The 21,623-nt window shown below is 27.4% G+C and overlaps 1 protein-coding gene across 1 annotated transcript in view; it reads right to left on the reverse strand.

Moving 5' to 3' along the window:
- The window catches only part of LOC119681910 (protein TANC2), a gene marked incomplete at its 5' end in the record, with an annotated part of 33,374 nt that extends 16,354 nt beyond the window's left edge, over positions 1–17,020 (reverse strand). Inside the window, 2 exons of the mRNA XM_038095223.1 lie at positions 14,701–14,852; positions 16,831–17,020. Of these exons, the coding sequence (XP_037951151.1) occupies positions 14,701–14,852; positions 16,831–17,020 (342 nt within the window). The remainder of the gene's footprint in view (positions 1–14,700; positions 14,853–16,830) is intronic.
- Positions 17,021–21,623: the final 4,603 nt, after the last annotated feature.

Below are 21,623 nucleotides of genomic sequence, written 5' to 3' on the forward strand. Positions count from 1 at the left end.
TTTAGAGCAGTGTTTTTAATTTTCAAAGATATATTGTCATAATTTTGGGCTTGTGCCCTAAGAAATAAGAATGCGAACGGTTCAATTTCTAATAGTTAGTTTTAGTCTAACAGCAATATAAATAAAAAAATTTGACATTACAGAGCTTTGAAATTTATTTTTCACACATATATCCATAGTAGTTTTATTTTAGAGTTTCATTAATGTAGAGTTACAGTTGATTATCTGAAAATTCACTCGTAAAGGAAAACTGAAGGCATTTTTCATTACTTATAATTGTATATACTTTATTTTAATAGTGTGAGGCATATTAAAATAAATGTTAAGAAATATAAAACAAAACATTGGTAGATAAATAATAATAATTAATACAAATTTTGAGACCTAAAACAACAAAAACGATGACTACTTCAAATTGCTATTGAATGAATGAATGAATGAACAAATTAACAAAAGCATAAAAAAATGAAAAATAAATAGCAATATCTTGGAAAATATAAACAAAACAGTTATAAGTGCTACTGCTAATTGCTTCATTTCTCTCTACAATTATTTATCTTTTACTAAATATTTTCATATTGTGTATTAAAGTATTTCAACAGAAATAAAAGTGTATTCAGCAGCAAACAAAACAAATTTTAACGAAAGAGAATTCAATATTGACTTTTAAAATTAAGTAAAAGAAAGCATGCATTTATTGTAGTCTATTATGGATACCTTAACTAAGCTATAGAAAAGTGCACCTGTAAACAAAAGATTGCAGTTTAAATTGAATTTAACGCCTTTAAATATTTTTTTTAACAACCAAATCATTAATTTAAAAATTCATGTTAAAAATGCAATAAAAATTTTGAAGAAATTTTGTAAAAAATCATTCACAAAACAATGCTTTTTCTTTTATTGCAATTTATGTGGTTTACAACGCAATAAACTTTAACATTTCTTCTTTAATTAAATTAATAAATCTTAAAATCCACTAAAGCTGCAGTTTGCATACATAAAAAGTTGTATCTTTACTGTTTTTCATTTTTTAATACGTAAAATGCACCTTTTAAGACATTTGACTTTATTTTTTGTAACATTTTTATATACAGTGAGTAGTTTTTAAAAAGTTAATTAATTACGAAATTTATATATATACTTTTTTTAAATGTTCAAAAGCAAATGATGTGTACAACGCTTTTTTAATTTTAAATTTAATTCATTTTCACGCATTATAAACTTAATTCCCACTTTATGAGCACACAGCATGAGTTCTCTTAAGACATTTTTACAGTACGCATGCGTAGATTATCTTCAGGCACGCCCTATGCTTAATTACAACTTTCCTCACATATTGAAAATTGTTTACAGTATCAATTTCATATCATCAAGATTAACTGTATCTTAACATTTTTTTTCGATCTTAAGCTGAGATACATTTCCAGCAGTAACTTCTTTATAACCCAGTTAACATGAAAGACGCTGTCAGGAAGTTAAAACAAGTCACGAATTTTGTTATAAAAACAGAACAAAATAATCCAAAGCCGATTATTCGATTTAATGATATAAAATTATGCACATATATAAAGTAAATTACTTTGAGAGAACACATCATGACAAAAATTTCTTATTATATTTTTATTATGAAAGAGTTTATTTTGTTTGCCATTATATTATAATTGTAGCACAATGAAAAAGATGATGGTGATCAACATGGCAAATTCACATACATGATCATATCCTAATGTAAATGGGACCCAATGAGATGTGTTGTTATGCCTAAACATGCCTCAAATTCGTGTGTTCTTATCTGAATATGACATGCTTCGAATACAACACATTTTAGTTCGTATGCTGTAAATTTAATTAAGGAAACAAATATTTTGATTTTGTATAAGTATCATTTATAACTAATATATATTTCTATACAAACTTAATGGAAAATAACTTCTGGAGAGGATAAAAACTTTCTGGAATGTATTGCATAAGAGCAAAAGAAAAAATTGTTATTATTTTTTCTTCGTTTTACCAAAAGCTTTGATAATAGTTGAAAGAAGCCGTTTAAGGGTCGACATACGTATGTTGTCGATTGTATAATGTCGATTCTATGTTGTCCCATGGTATGGCAATTGTTGTCCCATGATAAAGCAATTGTTTCCCATTATATGGCAATTGTATGGGAGAACAAAAGAGGCTCAAATCAACAAGTACTTTTTTATAATTGTATATATTTCATATTATGACTGCTATTTCACTATATGTTCCATTTATTCATCTTTCTAAAGTATTTCGTACTTAAACCTGGATTTTTGTAGATAAGATCTCTACTTGCACAGAAATCGCTATTGTCTCCAATGTTGCACACATAATCTTACTAAGAAAAAATTAGTAAGGGACATAAACTCCACTTGAGTGATTCAGGAAGTAGCATAAATGTTTAAGACTGTAAAACACAACAATTTACTAATAGCAGTAGTGATCAGTAGATAAGATGAGTTATCTGAAGACAGGAAAAAGATAGGAGAAATAACAAAACTTCAAAGGAACTCAAAGGAAGTTGATACTAATTTCCATTCAACTGTGGGCTGGCCATTATTTTGTGTTTTAAAATTCATAGCTGAATGAAACTTTTATGTACCTCTTTTACCAGTTTTGTAAGCCTAAAAGATGGGAAGACTTAACGATATGCAGACATCTGTATGCAATCTGGCCACTTTCTGATAAATGGATATCAAAAACTCTAATTGAGATGTCCTGCAGAGACATTGGTCTTCTGGTAGGGTTGACTACAGGACACTGTAAACTAGGGAACAATGCTAGAAGATTAGGTCTTCGTTTCAATCAAATCTGTCGTAGCTGTGGGAAAGACGATGACAGCGCCTCTCATCTATTGTGTTTTTGCTCAGCTCATGCACAGCGGCGACTTAGTACTTTAGGAGCCCCCTTCCTTGAGGACTTGGACTAGTTACAGGATTTGACTTTAAATAACATTTTATGCTTCGCAAAAGGTTCTAGTTGGTTTTAAACCCTGAGGTTTCATCCTATATATACGGTATTACAATGGGCCAATAGGCCTAAGTGGATCCACTAGGGAGCACCGGTATAACCTAACCTAACCTTAAACTATTAATATAATGAATAATTCGTTAATATAATTTTTCAATACACTTATAAAAATGTATTTCAATACATTTTTGTCTGACTAAATAAGACCGATTAAATATTGATAATGATCAGTAAAAACGCACATTTATCAAAATACAAGTGTTCCGAACAGTTTTCCAGCTATTAACAAGAGAAAGGATTTTCTTTTTTTATTAACATACTGTCAATAGAAAATTAATTTAAACAACTTAATTTCACTCAAAATGACTTTGGGTTACAGTTTTCTTTATTATGCGATAAACAACTTTGGCAACATTTTTGTAGTTTTTCGTAGTTATTTTTATATGTACAAATATGTTTCTTTTTTAATATAAACGCCTAAAAGAATTTTCATTTTTCTACAACATAATTCAAATTTGATTTTTATCTTTTAACGCATTTAAATTATTTTATTATCAATTGAGGCGATTTGCGCAACGCGGTTGTCGTCTAGCAACTTCTCTATTGAAGTCAATTATTAATAGTTTTTTATTGCTTTCGCGCCAAATTAATATCAACTTTGCTGCGGTGTAATGGATTTTGCATTGCATGCAACATCGTTTTCGGGCGGCGTAACTCCGATATCAATGGAAGCAATTGCCACTTACTAAGTTAGGAGTTAACAATTCGCAAATCTTAAACACAATCATGTGAAAACACAAACTTGTATGATTAATGCCGCCTGCTGCGAAAACGCATTGATTTCGTGTATTTATTGAATTTTTCCTACTATAATTAATTAAAATGTTTAACCATAAACTAGTAAAAAATAACAACTTTTTAAGGCATGCAAATCATATTAATTTATTGCAAAGTTATATTGTCAAAATGACAATAAAATTAGAAAGATATTATTAATATTAAATGTCTTCATTACCACTTTTCTTTACCAACCAGGCCAAAAACTTTAACAAGTTTAATTGTTGATGTTAATGTTCGCTAATTTTGCATAAAACAAAGTTAGCTATAGTGAAACTGAAGCTGTTGAACATTCACTTTTAGTTTAAATATTATTAGTCCTCTCTATTTTTTCCAATCATGTACTTCTTTGATATCTTTTTCGAGATTATCTCACTTTGCTTTCTGTGGACATGTTCAAGCCATCGATTACTTTGTGAATTAAATTAGGTTCTGGATTTTGGTGTTATATTGAATTCGGTTATACTTTAATTTCTCCAATAATGAACTTAAAATTTCATTTTTAAAAAAGCATTAAAAAATACACAACAGTAAGCAAAACCGTCATGTGTAGTTGCGTGTTTATATAGAACTAGAAGACATAATTCTTTGAAAATAATAAAATTTACATTTTTAAATATATTACATTGGTTAACTGGAAAAACTTCTGAGCACAACATATTATTATAAAATATACATTTTACAATCTAATAATAATAATTTAAAATTATTATTATCTTATTTAAAATTCCACAGGATTAAATTCCTGGAACATATAGTTCTAAAAATATGCACGAACAATAAAATCAACAAATGTTTCCAAAAGATGATAGGCGGTAACCGAAACATCTGTATGGTCAGACGAATTCTGGGCTTGGCTAAAAATTGAAAAATGTTTGAATTTAAAAATTTCCTCACTTGATAGTGATCTTGCAAGTCATCCGACGGAGAGGGTTCCTAATATATTTGATGCGTCAAAGTCTAAAGAAGAAGAAAAAAAATTTAAAGAGGAAGAAGTACTAGAAAAGAATGTGTTCTCTCAGACGATTAAACAACCCAAAAATTCACTTGTATAAAACCTATTTTGATAAAATTTCTATTTTAATTAAAAATTGTTTTTCTTTAATTAGAAATTGTTTTAAAGTCAACTATATTAATGAAAAATGTCATAGTTTTTGATTTATTATTACTTTTTGTTTTACGAAATTGCATTTATACATCAATCACTTTTAAATACGGCAAACAGCTTCAACATTACGTTTTATAGTAAGGTCTACCTACAAAAAAGTTGAAAAAAAAAAATTAGGTCAATTTCTTTAACTAATCATCATTAAAAGAAAAAAAACTAATATGTTATATATAAAATGCATTAAACATCATCAAGAAATCGTATGTATCATTAGAAAACCTGAAGTTTATGGTGAAATGTTATCAAATTGACGTCATTTGTTAACACATGAAAACTAGATTAAATGCATTTAAGCCACTATATAAACCGCATAATTAAATGAAAGAAATATATTTTTCAATTCAAAAGTTTAGCGCTATTACTTCATATGATGAAATACTCTTATTTTTAAATAATATTATATACATTTCTGGTATAGTTTCAATTGTGGTGAATACTGGATCGCTATCGAATAGATGTGTAACATTATGGGTCATCTATTCGGTCAGCATGCCTAACCATATATATTAAACAGCACCATATTGGCACTTATTTATTACTAAAGAGCAAAAAGCTTTGGTTATATGAGTTTATGGACGGATCATTTTATATATGTGATTTAAAATGAATGTCTCTCGAGATCAGTCGATTTAAAATATTATGTCCAAATAGCCAGTTAAGATTGATACTAAGATTAATACTTGTATACCATATAGACTACAATTAATTTTGTAGTTAGTCGTGTACCACTTTTGTTCAAATCATTTTGTCTACAGTTGTAAATAATGTCGCTATGACATTGAACTGAGTTTAGATAAACCAAAAAATATACCTTATTCTCATTCAGAGTTGTACGACATTTCGATAAAATTTTATAGTTTTGTCAAACACCTGGGTTTCTAGATTTTTAATTTTAATTCGGACTAACCAATAAATTCTATATAAGAATACAATGTGAAGTTTTAAATGTGTAGAGATTGCTTCATGAAAATTTTATTCATTATTTAAATAATTTTATCAGTATCGCTAAAAAAAAATATTGCAACTAAATCTAAAGCATATTTATATAAATGAAAATATTTCTTACACAATATAAATAATTATATTGATGGAATAGAAAGAAGTTATAATTCATAAGTCAGCTTAAGATTAATGAATTTCTCACTAAGACAGGTTTATTTAATATGTGATTAGCATATTTAATTAATTAATGAAACCTGAAATAATAATTTAATATGACTTGTAAAGCAAAACTTAAGTACTATTTAATGCAAGTTAAGCTCCTATTAGCTCCCTAAAACAACAATGCAAATTTTATTGAAAAATCTTTTTAATACTGGAATATTAAAGAAAGTTGTGGCTATATTTTTTATCTCAATGTTAAAGTAGAAGTGTGTCAATATAGTAATAACTACTAATATATTATAGAAACTTAAGTATACTTTTTTTTTAGTTTAGCGATTAAAGAATGTTTAAAAATGAAATGTTGCCTTGTGGCGTAACAAACTGCAATTTTATGTAAATGTTTATGCGAATAATTCTTTGCAATTATGAGTTGCTGTTGCAGTTCGTTGCTTAAGCCACAGTAAATTACGCTTATTACACATAGTATACGTGGATGAATGTCTCTAACGCTTGATATATAACCACTAAGGTGTGATCAACATTTTACATTAACAAGATATTTACCAAATTTGATTTTAATAGTTACTATCAAAATGCTGCAATTAAAATTTTGACATTTGATGGATACTATTTGTTACTTAGTTTAAACATTGATGGTTTGGTCCACTTATCATTGTAATATAATTGTACAAATATATATTCAAAAATTTACTGAAAAAATATAAACAATTTTAGTAATGACAATAATCTATTTAATTTATACGCTGCTGGCTTTTAATTTTTACCATAAATGTTAAATGAATTCGTTTAATGATTTTTACAAGCCATAATTTATTTCTCATTAACCTGAAGTGCTGCCAACACCTCTACTTACGCATTTTTTTCTTTTGGTGTTTTTTTAAAATATCTATCCATATATTTCATAATGTGCTCTAATGAGCTACAAATATGGAATCAATTATTACACTGCTGTATAAATGGTGTAAATAAACTCATATAAACAATTTTTTTCTTAAATAATACGTAAAGTTCATTTAAAAAAAAAATATCAAAAAAAAAAAATAATTTACAAAAATTAAATTAAAAAATAAAAATTCGTTGTGTATCTATACTGCACCTGATTAATAAAATTATATTATTTGTTTTATATAAATGTTAATATTTATGAAAACAGAAACAAATGAAATCGATTGTAAGAAAATGCATAATAACATAAATTTGAGATTTTTATCAATATGCCAAAATTTTTCAGACTATAAAAGTGCTAACTATAACACATAATACAAATATCACCTGGATACTCAAAGCAAGAAGTAACATAGCACGATACAGATAAACGGAAACAGATTTGATGTATATAGATCTGCGCTCTGTAGTATGTGTAATTTAGATGCGACTGAAGATATTGTACATTTTCTTGGCCGTTGTCCTATTCTACAAGAGTTTCGATTAGCTTACTTTAGTAAAGCTATTCTATCTTATGAAAACATTATAAATATTTTAAACGGTTCTGAGGTAGAATGGGTAAAAGAAGCAGAATATTTAAAAAATTGTATAGCATATCGATCTTATTTAATATCAGAATATAATAATTAATATATATTTTATAGCTCATCTATTATTTATAACGAGTGTATACTAGTTTATTCTTATAATCACTACTATACAACTATTTATAATACTACTATTATACTATAAGTCTACGGACGACATGTGTCACATTCGTTATTTTAATTATATTTATTTATATATTTATTTAAGCTTCACTAATCATACTGTAAAAATGAAATTTAAAATAAAAATAAATATACATACATACATACAAGTGCTAACTATTGAATATTACAAGATTACTTCTAAATATATAATTTTTTTTTTAAGTTTTATTTAAAATATTATGCATTATGTTTTAATCGTAATAAATTAACAACATTTTTATACGTTTATCCAGAATACGTTCTACCTATATGTAGTTTTTCTTGAGTTCAAAGCTGATATATAAGGATAAAGTCTTAATTGTTTGAAAATATGTTTGTTTATATGTTATTTCCTTCTGTCTCTAAGCTTTCGAAATATGTTTGAGTTTATAAAACTATAAACTTTGCTGAGTATATATTGTTCATATGCGTTTTCAAAACGATACTGAGATTCTTACGAAAAATAAGATGATAATTCTGTGCACTCTGTGACGCTTAGTTTTTATACTATCTTTTCCCAGACAAAAATATCCAGAGTCCACGGTATTTATTCACGTTTCATAACTTAAAGGTCGTTTTTCACGTTTTCAAACTACATTTGTTTCCTCTTTTTTTCCAATAATGCATATCTTCGATATCTTTTTCGGGATTGTCTCACTTTACTTTCAAGTTAAATAGACATGTTCAAGCCGTCGAATACTTGGTGAATTAAATTAGGTTTTGGATTTTGGTGTTATATTGCATTCGGTTATATTTAAACTTCTCTAATAATGGACTTAGTTATATTTAGAAAAAATCATTCAAAGCATTAAAAAATACACGTAATCACGTATTTCAATAAGACTGGAAGTTATAGCAATTCCTAACATTTTTTGATTAGTTAAGAGTTTATAAATCAAATCAAAGTTAAAGTAAGTTTAAAATATAATATAATGGTATTATATGAAAATGCAGTAAGTATTATCAAGTTTGATTTCGACATGAGCTGAGACACTAAAGTCAATGCCTATATTATCAACATGGCTTGTGTTTTATGTTTTGATACTAATTGCCCAAATGAATTTTCTTTTAGGAAATAAGAGTTAATCAAACAATATTATAAAAAGGCAATGTTAATTTAAAAACTGAAAGAGATAACGTATCAATACTAGGCTACACATACCTTAGACGACTTTCTAAAAATTGAAGAAATTTGAATATAAAGCCTTTATTTATTTTCTGTATAGTCTAGAGTGCATTTGGATCATCAAACTTAACAAAAAACGGTATAACAACATTAAAGAAGAAAATAAAGTTTTTTGTTTTTAATTACATATACGTAAAAATAGTTTCTTTTATTTATAAATAATTATTAAAATATAAATAAAAAAATTTTAACGCGTATCTCATAAATATATAATTAAATTAACAGCGAGCAAAAATTAGTAAATTTTGACATTAATTTGTTAAATTGTGGTTCCATAATATCACTGAAATATTTTATGTATTATTTGTTTCTGGCTTGTCTGTTTTATATCTGTTGCATTAATACTCGTATTAGAGCTTCAAACTTGTATTCCATTGAGATTTGCTCATTTGTATTTTATTTGTTAACAAGTTTATTGACGCTAATAATTTTTAATTCATTGTTGCTGAAGTTAATTATCTATTGTGTGTTGAATATTGAATGAAAATATGGATAACGTATTGTATGTATAGAAGATTTATTTACTGCATATATAAATTTTCTATTAATTTATCGAATGCTTGAATAAGTGAAAGCCAAACCATAATTTAATTGATTTAATTGAATTATTTGAAATTGTAAGTTGAAATAGAATCAAGATTATTTAAACCACGTTAGGGAGCAATTAAAGTATAAAATAAACTTACAGCACTTATAATTGTTATATAATATATGTATTAAATTTATTATAATATTATAAATATACTTACTTAAACTACATTACTTAAAGTACATTAAAGGACATATGTATATCTGAATATTTTTCATAATAAATAAATGTGTATCTAAATGATATCTTTTTTTTTATTAATTTCATCAATTAAGCGGTCTAAAAGAGTCAGATAGTATTATTTTCGAATTGTTCTAATTTCTCAAAATAGCTAAAATAAATGCAGCACCAATCTAACCCTAGCATCGAGGAACTATGCTACTCTTATGTGGGTATCGGGACACGAAGGCCATGAGGGCAATGACCATTTCATTGGTCCAGAGCCCTTGTGCGGGGTAACAAACTTATCACTGGAGAGCCCAAACAGGCATGCTACAGTCGAAAAGATTCATTGATCCTGAACACATCAATGTTGATGTTATCCTTGGCCTTAGCAGAAACGACATTAAAATCTACACTGAACTTCTTACAGGACACTGTAGACTTAATTACCACATGAAAATTATAGGTGCGGTACATTAGAAGCGGGATCTTAGTCACAAATCAAATAGGTTAAAGTAAGCCCACAGTAATTTATTATAATTAAGATTTATAAATTGTCTAGAATTGTCTTTTTGGACCTTTAGGTGCGCAATTGATCTTTTAGGTCGGGGTGCATTCATAGCGTATTATTTAATAATAGTAATAATCTAGCTAACAATTTTTTTTACGCGCAAGAGTCACTTGAGATTTTTTCTTTATCAAGTACCTTTAGTCAACGATCTTACAATAATTACTAGATCATTAATTTTTTCCACATTATTACGACTATCAATTTGACATTCTGTCCACTTAGTATCTTTGATGCATATAAGAACGGAACTAAACTAGATGAACTATTTTTCCATCATTTGAATCTTCATACTGCTTGTTAAACTTTTTTTTTTGCTTTAAAAAATCTTTTTTTAATGTTGTAATTAATACTCGAAATTATTTTTTCTCCTTTTTTACAAATTTACCAAAACTCGTACGTATCAAACAGCCGTCAAAAAAATTACGTTCCAATATCGGAGAAACAGTCTAGACTCGAACTTTTAAATATTTTTAGATTATAAAAGGTTAATCAAATTTTTAGTTTTAATTTTTAAATTCATTTATATAGCGAATAGCCATCGGCAATGCTTAAACAAATTATATATATATAATTTATAGTTTAATAATTTTATAATACAGTTTATTTCGCAAAATCGATCAATAGTGAACAGAACTAGTTTCAGGTTAAGATGTAATAAAAATTGACTTGTCTAACATTGTTCGTGACAGCATCAAACTAACATTTAAGCTACTTCTCCATAGTTGTATGTTAAAATTCTAATCCAAATAAGAAAAAAAAATATAAAATTTATTTATGATGGAAAAAATTTACAATAATTAAAAACCAATTAAGGCGACGTGCGTTGCGCAGACGAACTCCAAAACTCAAAAACACATAAAAAGGAATGACAGCCTTAACTGCTTAACAGCTTTGACGTGTCTTCAAACTGCAGTTGGAGTTTATTTTAAATACTTTATATATAAAATGGTGTGGTCAACCATAAACAGATTAATTTTTATTTATTATAATAACAAAATAAAAAATATACATATACGTCAAATTGTCTTTAAAGTGAAATCCTATGTCACGTGTCAAATGCGAACGTGCACACTTCAAAGCTTAATTTATTTGTTTATTTTTAATTTGCTGTTTTGCTTATTGATTTTTATTTATTTAAAGAATTATGTTGCTAATAAAAAAAGGCAAATAAGCAAAAATTTATGTACTATCGACAAGTTATATTCACATATTCGTACAAGTATTTGGCCACTTCAGATATCAAAGAAAAAGTTTTGAAAGTTCGCGCTTGTGGGTATTTGCTGTGATCAAACATTTAAGCGCAAATCTCTTGACCCAAATTCGAGTACGCGATATAAAAATTAAATGTTTTAAATAATTACCCGATTCGTATGTACATTTGTTGAACAAATGCCAGTGGAGAGAGAGCACATAAATTAAGTATAACAGCAAAGATTGTTTTACAAGAAAACAGTCCAAAACAAACTTCTTAACAAAACAAACTGTCAAACTGTCTGCGAATGGACAATTTTGTATATTCTTCAGATATACACATTCGCATGTAAGAGCTTTTCATTGTTTTTTCTTAGCTGACATAAAAGTTGATATACAATAAATATTATAAGATTTTTTGCTACAAAGTTTAAAAACAATTTAATTAAGACCGGTTGCTATCTTTTACAAATACTAAAACTTGAAGATTTATGTGAAAACAACGAGGAGCAAATTTATAAACTTTTCTTTTTTAAGAAAAGTGAAGCAATGATTGACTTTGAAGACATTAGTTGTTTTAAGGAATAGAGAATATATGGTAAGATTAAAAAAATATATATATAAAAAAATTTAAATTAATTGCCAAATTTTATCCGAGTTAGCTTTATCAAAATCAGTTTGCATTATATACAAAATACATTATATATTAAAGATATTATGATGGATTCAGTTAGTTTTGTTAAAATTGTAATATTCATTTTATCAAGCAAACAAAAAACACTATTATGTTTAGATATGCTATTTAGTCTCCAATATAACTAACAAACAAAAGAAGGCTTTAATTTCTGCTGGCATATAAGCCATGATTTCAGAAGACTGGAAGGCTAGAAAGCTGCTTAAGTGTAGTAGAGTATAAAAAAAAGTTGAGAAACATTGATGAAGATTATAGTTAGATTGTATAGTAGTATACTATACTGACTAATTGATAACATTGTTTGTTGGTTGCAGTGGTAGGCCATAACATAACTTCCATGTATCTCAATAAGCGATTTTTCATCGTTTTGCTACCACATTCCTCGCAAGAACCCTAATATAGAAGAGTAGAGACTAAATACACCCCGCCGAATTTAAATAATTAAATAAGTCTTTCGTCTTCACCGATGAACAGTCTGATAAACTATCAAAGAAGTATCTTCCTAAGAACCTATATTTTATAGACGCCAAAGACGGGCATTCATAGAGAAAGTGTATTATGGTTTCTTTTTTCTGCGGGTTTCCACAACTTCTGCAGTAAGGATTATGAAATCGATAACATAATATATAATAAATAAAGACTTATTTTGCATCACTAAGAGGCTATCTTAATAGCGAAACTTAATTAGTACTTATAGATAGATTTATAAAAAAAAATGAGATTACATTCAGTCCCGTAAACCAGTTTACAGGGCTGCGTCTTCAAGTCATTTAATAAAATTCTTGTCATAATTAATTAAAGTTGTCCCACAGCAATCATTTACCATCCCTTAATAACTATCTTGTTTTGCCTGGATGTTACATGTCTAGTTTTAAAGAGCCATACATAACCAATGTTAGACAACAGAAAGTATTGAAAATTGAATGACTAAAATTACAAATTATTATACAACTAAACTAAGGATTTTATGATGTGTTCACAACTATTTTAAATGAAACAACATTATATAATATATATGAAACGTACATTTACTGCTGCATACATTTGATAAAGTGCATTTCATAAAGTTCATTTAATAAAGTTAACTTATATGTATGTGCATGTTGAAGTTACTTTAATCATAAATTGTTGAGCTGTTTGGAAAGCAACTCGTTTTCGTTTTTTCTGAACAGAGAGCTTAATTGTATTTCTTTACAGTCAACCTCACGCTTAAGCCGCACAATTATTATATGTTATGACATGTGAAAAAAATCAATTGATTTTCAATTTATACTATGAAAAAGATAAAAATGCTGTCAAAATGAATAAAAATTATCTGGTGTGTATGCAGAAGATTTATGAAGATGCACTACATCTGGAGGGCTAGTTAAAGGTCATAAAAATATAATCAAGGTATTAATTGTTGCGGATAATAACTCAATAGATCGATGGAAGATCAAATTTATTAAATTTTATCATTCATGACAATTTAAAATACCTAAGCTTGATCTCAAAGCACGACATATAAGTTCTACAGAATCCATATGTAGTTGGATGTTGTTTCTCATATGTCCGTGTTTGAAACACATCATCACATCATGAAGGATAAGAAATGGGTTGTGCAGAACAATATTACATGTAAGTTATCATGTATTCCATATGATTAACTAGCTTAAAACCTTTCGAAAGCCGCCATTAAAAAAAAAGGGAGATGCTCTTTATTGAGATTTACAGAAACCTTTCTTTTCTTTAAACTTCTCCGGATAACAGAACAATCGATTCTCATGAGAATTCTCATGCTGGACAAATTAAATAGTTCAATTACCAGAAAAGGCTAGAACTTTTCAATAGAGAAAGTGCTTCACCAAGATATGAGATCTGTAAAAGTTTTGTGACTCTTGCTGCCACATTTACAATATTCTCTAGATCTGCCAACTTCTAATTATTATTTATTTCGGTTTTAATAAAACTTTTTAAATGGTAAAATCTTTGCTTGAAATAAGAAGGTTCAATAATTATTTGTATTAGTTTTTTGTCAGCAAAGAACAAAACGTTTAAAACATGGAATAATGCCAGAAAGATCACAAAAGTTATTCTACTAGAATGGACACTATATAATTCAATTAAATATTAATTTTGTAATAATAAGATATTAATTTAATTTATGTAATTAATTTAATACAATAACAATAATTTTACAAAAATTTTTAATTTCACAAAAAAAAAAACAACGAAATTAACTTTCGAATAATCCTATAGCAAGAACTGGGAAGCAAAAAAAATAATATCAATATCTGTAAAATCTTTAGAAACAATAAAACTAATAAAAACCGAAACAATTTATTAACGTAAACGCATAAAAAAAATTTGTTCACTCTAAATTTTAACAGTTTATACATTTTGACACATTTTTATTCCCTAAAGCACTCTCAAAATCAAAAAAATAAAATGTGTTCACTTAAAAATATCTCATCACATCCTATCAACTTAAAAATAATTATGGTTAGCTAAAATTTACTTTGAAGTACACTCACCTGTTGTGCGTTTCTAGAGAGCGCGGCGGCATTTGTACGTTGGGCCTGTGATCGTAATTGCGGTTGTGGCGATCCCAGAGGGCTTACAATTGTTGAAGTTGAACCACCAATGCCGGTGTCATAGCCGCCTTGAGCATTACTGCAGTCAACGTCTTTAAAAGAAATAAATATAAATAAAATAAATAGTAATATAAATAGTAAAGAAAATAAGATAAAGTTTGCAAATAATATTTAATTAATAAGAATTATTGTTAAATAATTGAAAAGCATGTAAATATGTAATGCAATGCAAATGTTACTCATGAACTTGCATGAAAAATGCAAAATATATAATATTTTCATCAAAATTTTTACTGTGAGAATTACTTTTCTTAAAGATAGTTATTTCATTTGTTGATATGAAAATTTTAATTTGCATTTCAGTCCAGACTTAAAAAGCTATTTAAATAAATGGCTTGAAGGAACCGCAATGCCTTAAGCACATTTCATAAATCATCAATTTGTGAATCATGTGAAACCCACTTCGGCCTTTTAATATTCTGTAGAAGTGCCGAAAAAAACGAGTGAATTATTTTTTATTGCTATTTTTAATATTCTTTTGACAAGTGTGAAAATGTGAAATTACATTTATTGCTCATTATTATTACCTCAATTTTTATAAATAATATTGTATTGCAATTAAGTATTTTTTATATATTTTGTGCATGAATTATTGTGTGAGAAAATAATTCAAAGAATTTTAAATTGGTTCCTTAATGAAATAAAATAAAAAAATTGATAATTTAAAATTGTTGAACTGTTGAACGGGTAAGGTATTCAAAAACATTTGAAGGTAGTCCAATTATTTAGACAGAAAAACAATCAATAAGCAATTAGCTTAATAATAATAATAAAAGAGTGGACGTGAAAATTGTACCAGTTTCACTATTGATTAAACAAAGCCCCTTAGAGCTTTGTGAATAAAGTCTAGAACTAAATCTAGAGAAGAGTTCTTAATCTGATCCGGTGACAGAAATTCTTTATGAAACAGGTTTCACAAAGAATGTGCATGTTCGTTTCCTCATCTTCGAGGCATAATCTGCATTCCGAGTTAGCAGATAATTGTAGTTTATGAAGGTGATATTTCAGACCATAGTGACCTGTAATGAAACCCGTTATCAACCTTAAACTACATTTTGAGAACTTAAGAATGTCTTTGTAGGAGTACGGTGTTATCAGTGCTTTGCTTTGTCTGAGTCCTGGAAATTTTACCCAGTACTCTAGCCGCATATGATTTTCCATTTTCTTGATAATCTGCAATTAGCTTTTGTTAAGCTTAATGTTTTTTCTGGAAGATTTTAGTTGTAGTCACATATAGAAACAGCATATTATATACATAATTGATTTTAACTAACGAATTATTGAGCTAAATATCTTGTTTTCATCATATCATTTTAAATGACAATTATAATTGACTGCTGTGTCAAATGCGTTTTCATTACATGACAAGAATGCGAATATGACATCATATGACTACCCGTCTTCATTATACCGACAATATTTAACGTTAAAAATGACATAGTGAAAACGAGGCATAATTTTAGTATTAAAAATTGACCAAACTATATGTTTTTGGTTTCCAGGTCGAGGAATTACATTTTGTATTTATGTCACAGGTATGAAACATATAATATTTTATTATGTGGTAGCTAGTTATAGCTATTGCTTAATATATTTAATTTTTAACAATTGATTAGTATGTTGTATATATTGAAATCAAAAAAACTCATTAGAACCAATAGACAAAATAACTCTATTAAAGCCTAATATATCAATTGACATATATGTAGGTACAAAATTCTAAGCAACTAAACTTTTTCGTATTAAATATTGTTTGTTATGTTGTATTCAAATTTTATTTGAAGTAGAGTACTATAAATTAACTAATACTACATAAAAATAAATGTTAATTTAGATTAGAAATATACTTCCTTTAATTAAATAAACCTCAACTAAAATATGACATGGATTATTAGTAATAAATTCGATGGTATATAATATGAGTATGAGTCAAGATTTGTTCAACTGAGATAAACGTGAACTATTCCATTTACAAATTTTATACAGACGCGGATTTAGATTGGTACTCACCTTTAAGCGAACCATTCGTGCACATTGGACACTGATCATTGCGAAACATGCAGGAATAACAGCGTTCATGGCCACAAGTGTCGATCAGTTTCCGTCGTTTGCCTTTATCGAATGAAATACGACAACTGGGGCAAACGTTTCCACTGGTGTCATGTTCCAGCAGGCGGCGTATAGATTGCAAATCTACAAAAGAAAAACAATAAAAAAATTTATTATGTACAAATAATAAAATTATGTAAAATATTCACTAATGCAATGCATTGAGTTTGAAATTGATAGAAAAAATGCATAAAATATTGAATTTTGCGTAATTAGTTACACTGCAAAATTTACTTTATGTCGTATTATGACATTTTATTGGCTATTATAAATTAAAAATTTAAAAAATTTATGTTGTTCATTACCTAACAAACATTTTTTCTAAAAATGTTAAAATGAAATAATCATTTTTTAATAACTTCGTGAAATGTTACTGGATCAAAGTTCACGGATTTAGTGTATATGTTTATTGTGATAAGTTAACTAATTGAAAGGTTAATATGAGTAAAAATTTTGGATATTGAAATATTCTTGATATTTTTAAACATATAGATTTGGTAAACGTTTCATTAAATCTATTTTTTATGGGTTTTTCAATGTATTTTTCAATATATTTGTTGGATGTTATAAAAAAAATTTGATATATTATAATTCAAATAGAGCCAAATACTATACTATAGTATAGTAACTTGGCGTCTAGATTGGGTAGTCATTGGCAAGATTTTTCTCTTCGAATGGAAGTATGTATTATTTTCGAATATTGACTATTATTTTGAGTATTATTTTATATTATATTGAGTATTATTTTCAAATATTAACGAATATTGAATATTGAAATTTGCTTATGTAAGTGAAGAATTAAGAGTATGCATAAATCTTGCCCAAGTCTAGCCACTGTAAACGCAAGTTAAGTGTTGCGTACTAATTGAAATTGACATTTTGGTACACAAAATGCTGTAATATAACATATTGTGGTTTTAGCAAATTATTTTATTTTAAAATATGTGACATACGTTAAGTGTAGATAATTTATTCAGTAGTATGATTGAATAACTATAAAAATAAGTACTCTGAATTTCGCATTGATTTAAGTTAAATAGTGATATTTTGTTTTGATAATTGTACATACATAATATAATAACACTACGTAGCTAATATATCTGATTGTTTGTAAACACATTATTGCAGCTATCAAGGATTTCATATGTTTTGGCACCTCTATTAATTACAACAAGAATTTCAATCAGGAGTTAGAAAATGGGTTATCATTGTCATTGTCAGTGTCATTGGTTTTTTCGACCGAAAAACAGATCTTAAGATTTTTGTTCGAGTTGACTATATTTACTGCATCCGTACAAACATGAACTTTAAGAGGTTTATCATGTCATTGACATTCAGCATAAAAAGATTTTGAGGAGGTGGTCGAAAAAACAAGACATTGAGGAAAATTGCGCCTGTGTAGTAATATAACCTGAACCCGCCAATGGGTTGTTAAAGTTAGTTAAGTATATAGATATTTTTTTATTTGTTACATGATACATTACTATCATCCATAGTCTTTCAATCATGTGCTTAAAGATATTATTATTTTAAATTGAATTAATTTAAATATATTAATATTATGACATAATTTAAATCAGCATATGTGTTAAACTCTAAGTAACTTTTATAATAAGGTTCTATAAAAAATATTAATTATATTAAAAAAAAATACATAATATTAATTTTATTACTAAAAGTTTTTCACTTAAAGATTTAGAGTACAATTTCTTAGTTATACATAAAACATAGTTATGAGTGTTACCTTAAATCTATGTTGTCAGTAATAACAGACCAAAGAACCTTTGACATTTATAGTATTCTACCGATCTTAAGCTGAAGCATATGTGGAAATATAATAAAAATATGGCCACAATTTGTGTTTAAAAAAAGTTTTCCTAAAATCCATAAATTAGTTAATATTTATAGAATTCTATGTATAATTTATTATATAAATTTGATACATTTAATATCCATTGAATACAAATCAGAATATGAAACCTTCACCCTTTTAAAGTATATTTTAAAATACATACATATATTCAATGATTGAAGCCACTTCACTATAATAAAAGCATCCCACAAGCTGCACGCATGTTTGATATAAGTGGGTTTTTGTTATGCGCACATATTCGCATAAAAAAAATAAAATTACCATTACGATGTGAAGGGTAAAAATATCGGTCGTGATAGGCTCTATAGTGATTTAAATATATAGAATAAAATTAAGATAAAATTTGTTGTGACTTTTTGAAACTCCTTAACCTTTTCCAAAAATTATGGTTTATATAATGTATGCAATGTGTTTTTTTTTTAAATTTATTATTAATGAACGCTATATATAATATGATACACAGAATTAAAATTATTAATTCGAAATATCGATCTACTTAGATTTATTTCAAACCAAACCAAGTCTCCTTACGTCTTCAGATGTACCTCTGGATGTAAGTATGTTATAACCAGAGTTCGGAATGTGGTGCACAAAATCGCACACTGCACTGTGCGAGTGGAAATTATTTTTAAAATATGCACACGCACATTTGTGGTGTTAAGAAAAAAAATGCACGCACTCAAATTTGTTGTGCGATTTTAAATTTCACATCGCACAAAGCGATGATTGTGCACACAGATTCGTGCACACACATTTGTGCTGTGTGACTGATTTTTAAAAATGTGCACAATCAGATGTGCGAGAAAATTTTATGCTCGCACCGCACTGTGCGACAAAAAATTCTCTTTGCACACGAGTGTGCTGCTCATATTACGTTTGCACAAATGTGCACAAATGTGCGACTGCACAAACGTGCACAAATGTGCGATGCACAAACGTGCACAAATGTGCGATGCACAAACGTGCACAAATGTGCGATTTTGCGCTTGCACCCAAGGGTGGAAAAAATTACAGGAACTTCACAATTTTGTTTGAAATAGAAAATATTATTTTGTTGCAAATTTTGAAAAAAATTGATATTTGCGTTCGTTGGGATCGTAATTTATGTTAAAAATTGCATAAATTAACAAATATTTAAAATAATTATTTTTGTTAATTAATGTAAACTAAAAATTATAACTGTCTTAACCTTATTTGTATTTTAACTTAAAATATTAGTTTTTTGTATATTACTTTGTGCATTTTTAAATGCAAATATAGTAAGTGAACTTAAAGTATTTGTTTGGAAAGTTTTGCACCAGTTTAAAAAAAATAAAAACATATTTTAGGAAGATTTTTTTATGCCCAAAAAATATGAAAGATTAGGAAAATATTTTTTTTGAACAGGTAGCAGGTATTGGTATTGGTGTATTTGTTTAATAAATTTTGCAACAGTTTAAAAAAGATAATACGGGAGGGCCACAAATAGATATTTTTCTTCTCCAGAAATATGTATTCACATAGGTAGAGTATCTAACATTCATTAAAAAACGCGAAAGATTAAGAAAATATTTTCTTGAACAGGTAGCAGGATTTTAGCGCCCTTTCTACTGTGATAAGTAAGCAGAGATATAATTTAAGTGAAAAAAATATTTCAGCAATGTTATTAATAAGATTAAATGAAAATTTATTTCAAAAAAGATGTAATAAAAATTATATATTTTATAATAAGAAATTAAGATATTAAATTATAAAATTATTTCAATAACTTTGTTAAATTTAAGCTGTAATTAAAGATAAAAAATTAATTGAAATCTAATAACAAAATTAATTCATGTTGTTGTAAAAAATATTTAATTTGCTTTTTATAACCTTACTAACGAATCTTAGTGTACAACTTACTATTAAATAAAATTTTATGAAGTAGTCCAAAATTGATATATTTAATTTTTTCAAAGTACGATCCGTAGAACCGATCCTCTTTACTTATAACATTTCGAAACAAATACTCTTTCTCTATTAAATTCATGTACCTATTTAATATAACAAAGTTTTCAAGTACATTGTGAAATTAACTTTATTCCCATATTTTAAATTAATAAACCTTAAAAAAATAAGTAATATAAGCAATAAATGTAAATCTAATAATAAATTCAAAATTAAAATATAAATACAAAATTATTTCTTCAATAAAATATTTCGCATTAAGACCAAAATTAATACAAATCAGTTTTCCGTACTATTTTGCTGCGATATTTGTCATAATATTGTGCGCTTTTAAATCATCATTTCACACAAACGTGCAGTAGACATTTCGTCTCCGCACATTTGGGTGCATTTTTATTTTCGAGCCTGCACACAAAATGTGCTTCTCGTATTCTTTTCTGCACACGTTGTGTGCGAGGGCAAGTTGGCTGCCGCACACACAATGTGCTGTGCGAAATAACTTCGGCACAAACACCGAATGCGTGTGCGAGTTTTATTTCACTCCACCACACTCGTGTGAAATGTGCGTTTCGTTTGTGCACACAAGATGTGCACTTAAGATGTGCACAAAAATTTTCGCACACCACATTTGTGGTGTGAAATTTTAGAATCGCACAACATTTGTGCGTGGTGTTTTGCATTTTTGTGCACAGCACAGTGTTTTTCTGAACCCTGGTTATAACATTGATATATTAAATAATTAATATTAATTATTAATTAAATATTGAGTTCTCTATAGAATAGAAAATTTTATCTATAAAAAATAGATCTATATATATTGGATCTATGGAAAATTTTTGAACTAAGAGACTAGTTTGCCAGAAAGCAGATGAAGCTATGTTGTTTAGTCTTGTAT

This window comes from Teleopsis dalmanni, chromosome 1 (assembly GCF_002237135.1).
Source record: "Teleopsis dalmanni isolate 2A chromosome 1, ASM223713v2, whole genome shotgun sequence".
Taxonomy (NCBI): Eukaryota; Metazoa; Arthropoda; class Insecta; order Diptera; family Diopsidae; genus Teleopsis; species Teleopsis dalmanni.